This window comes from Colobus angolensis, unplaced genomic scaffold (genome assembly GCF_000951035.1).
Source record: "Colobus angolensis palliatus isolate OR3802 unplaced genomic scaffold, Cang.pa_1.0 Scaffold415, whole genome shotgun sequence".
NCBI classification, from domain to species: domain Eukaryota; kingdom Metazoa; phylum Chordata; class Mammalia; order Primates; family Cercopithecidae; genus Colobus; species Colobus angolensis.
This window is the reverse complement of record NW_012117544.1, coordinates 617,216-618,820: the sequence shown is the minus strand read 5'-3', so window position 1 is coordinate 618,820 and position 1,605 is coordinate 617,216. Positions and strand designations below refer to the sequence as shown.

Sequence of the window (1,605 nt, the reverse complement as noted above, 5' to 3'; positions counted from 1 at the left end):
TGAGCCACCACGCCCAGCCAAGTTTTGTTCTTTTTAAGACTGAATAGTACATCATTGTACATGTGCACTGCCAGTTCTGTGTGCATTCATCTTAGGCTGATTCACTTAGGCAGATTCCACATCTTCGCCCCTGTAAATGGGGCCGCGTCTCTCCTGCTGTGCATCCATCCTGGGTGCTTTAGAAACAGCAGACAGACCACAAGTCCCAGTTTCAAGTGAGGACAAAGTGTGGGAAGGCCGGGAGGGTCTGCAGTCCCAGATGGCCTTGGCCTCACCCGGCAGTACACTGTTGATACACTGGAATGCCTCCTCCTTCTCCAGGTCCAGGTGTTCAGCAGTGACCCGGAACCCCAGCTCTCAGGGAGGTGGCAGCATCAGAGGCTCCCCTCGCCTGCGTGGCAGCAGGGGAAACTTGCGTCTACGGGGCCTAGAGGCCTGGGATCTGGGGGAGCCAGTCCTCGGGGCGAGTGTCTGCCCTGGTGTTGTATCTGCTGCCTTTTCACACTGGGTGTGACCCGAAGAGGCAGCCCGAGGCCCATCCTCACTCACTGTCTTTGAGGAACTGAGGGTCAGCTGGCAGTGGGATGAGGCTGGCCCCTCCGTCTCCCTCCGCTTTAGCCACGGGAAGCCTCCCGTGGAGCTGTAGGAGCTCGAGATGGCATTTCGTTTGGTGCACGAGCTCGTCCAGGAGGTCTGGGATCTCTGGTTATATCTGACTTCTGATCTCTGAGCATGGAGGTCTTTCTGCAGTGGCCCAGGCCTGGGCACAAAAGGAGAGGGGCCTCCATTGTCCCGCAGGGGCTGAAATGCAGACCGCGCATCTTCAGTGGCCATGGGGACCTTTCTCTGATCATCAGGATTCTCTTGGTCTCTGGGGTCCTTGTCCTGCTCAGGCATCCCTGACCCGCTCTCCTTGAGGTCCCCTCAACAAGATCTTCCCTGGACACGAGTCTGGGGACAGCCGGGTGTTGCGGGCCCCAAAGGGGTGACTCCCTGCTCCTGGGCCCCACAGAGATTCCTTGTGCTCAGTGCAGTGGCTGAGCTGCAGGACGCCCTGGAATTGGAGCACACAGCACTGGCTTGCTGTGGTACCTGTACAATCCAATTGAAGGCAGAATCACCAGGAAGGAACACAGGACTTGCAGGATCACGGAAAACCTTCCTGGAGTTGTCTTGACACCACTGATGCCAAGTGTCTGGATGCTTGTAGGATGGCCTGCCACTCTGTCCAGGGACAGGAGCAACGGGGAGATCCCACAAACAAAGTGAACTGTGGGATGGGCTGAACGGGCTCCAAGTAACTGAGCCCTACCAGCAGGTCCTCAGCCCCAGGCTGGGACAGGAATAAGGGGCACAGAGTGCCCAGGTAACCGCTCCTGGGAGCAGTGGGGAACCGTCCAACGCTTGAACTCTCAAGAGCTGGGCTCTGAGGTCCTCGTCGAGCTGTCAACTGGGCCAAAGGCTAAGCGAGCAGTTTCTTCTGTTGCCGGGCAACGTGCCTTTGAAACCTGAGGGAGTGGGTGTGCGTGCACGGAACTGCTTGAGTCATAGAAGGACCTTAACAGATTAGCCTGGCAAGCTAATAGCGGGAAAGGCACCTGCTGG

At 57.6% G+C, this 1,605-nt stretch overlaps 1 protein-coding gene and 2 gene segments (V, D, J or C); 2 read left to right on the top strand and 1 right to left on the bottom strand.

Moving 5' to 3' along the window:
- Nucleotides 1-1,605, top strand: part of LOC105521985 — a 268,074-nt gene that overhangs the window by 124,139 nt on the left and 142,330 nt on the right.
- LOC105521983 overlaps nt 1-1,605 on the top strand; it is a 659,966-nt gene that overhangs the window by 543,450 nt on the left and 114,911 nt on the right.
- LOC105521980 (putative POM121-like protein 1) lies at nt 144-1,503 on the bottom strand. The gene has a single exon (XM_011956360.1). The coding sequence runs from the start codon at nt 895-897 to the stop codon at nt 358-360; it is 540 nt and encodes a 179-aa protein (XP_011811750.1). The 5' UTR covers nt 898-1,503; the 3' UTR covers nt 144-357.

What these genes read in the sequence shown, in the direction of transcription:
- LOC105521980 (XM_011956360.1), bottom strand. Translation starts at nt 897, where the DNA reads ATGCCTGAGCAGGACAAGGACCCCAGAGACCAAGAGAATCCTGATGAT.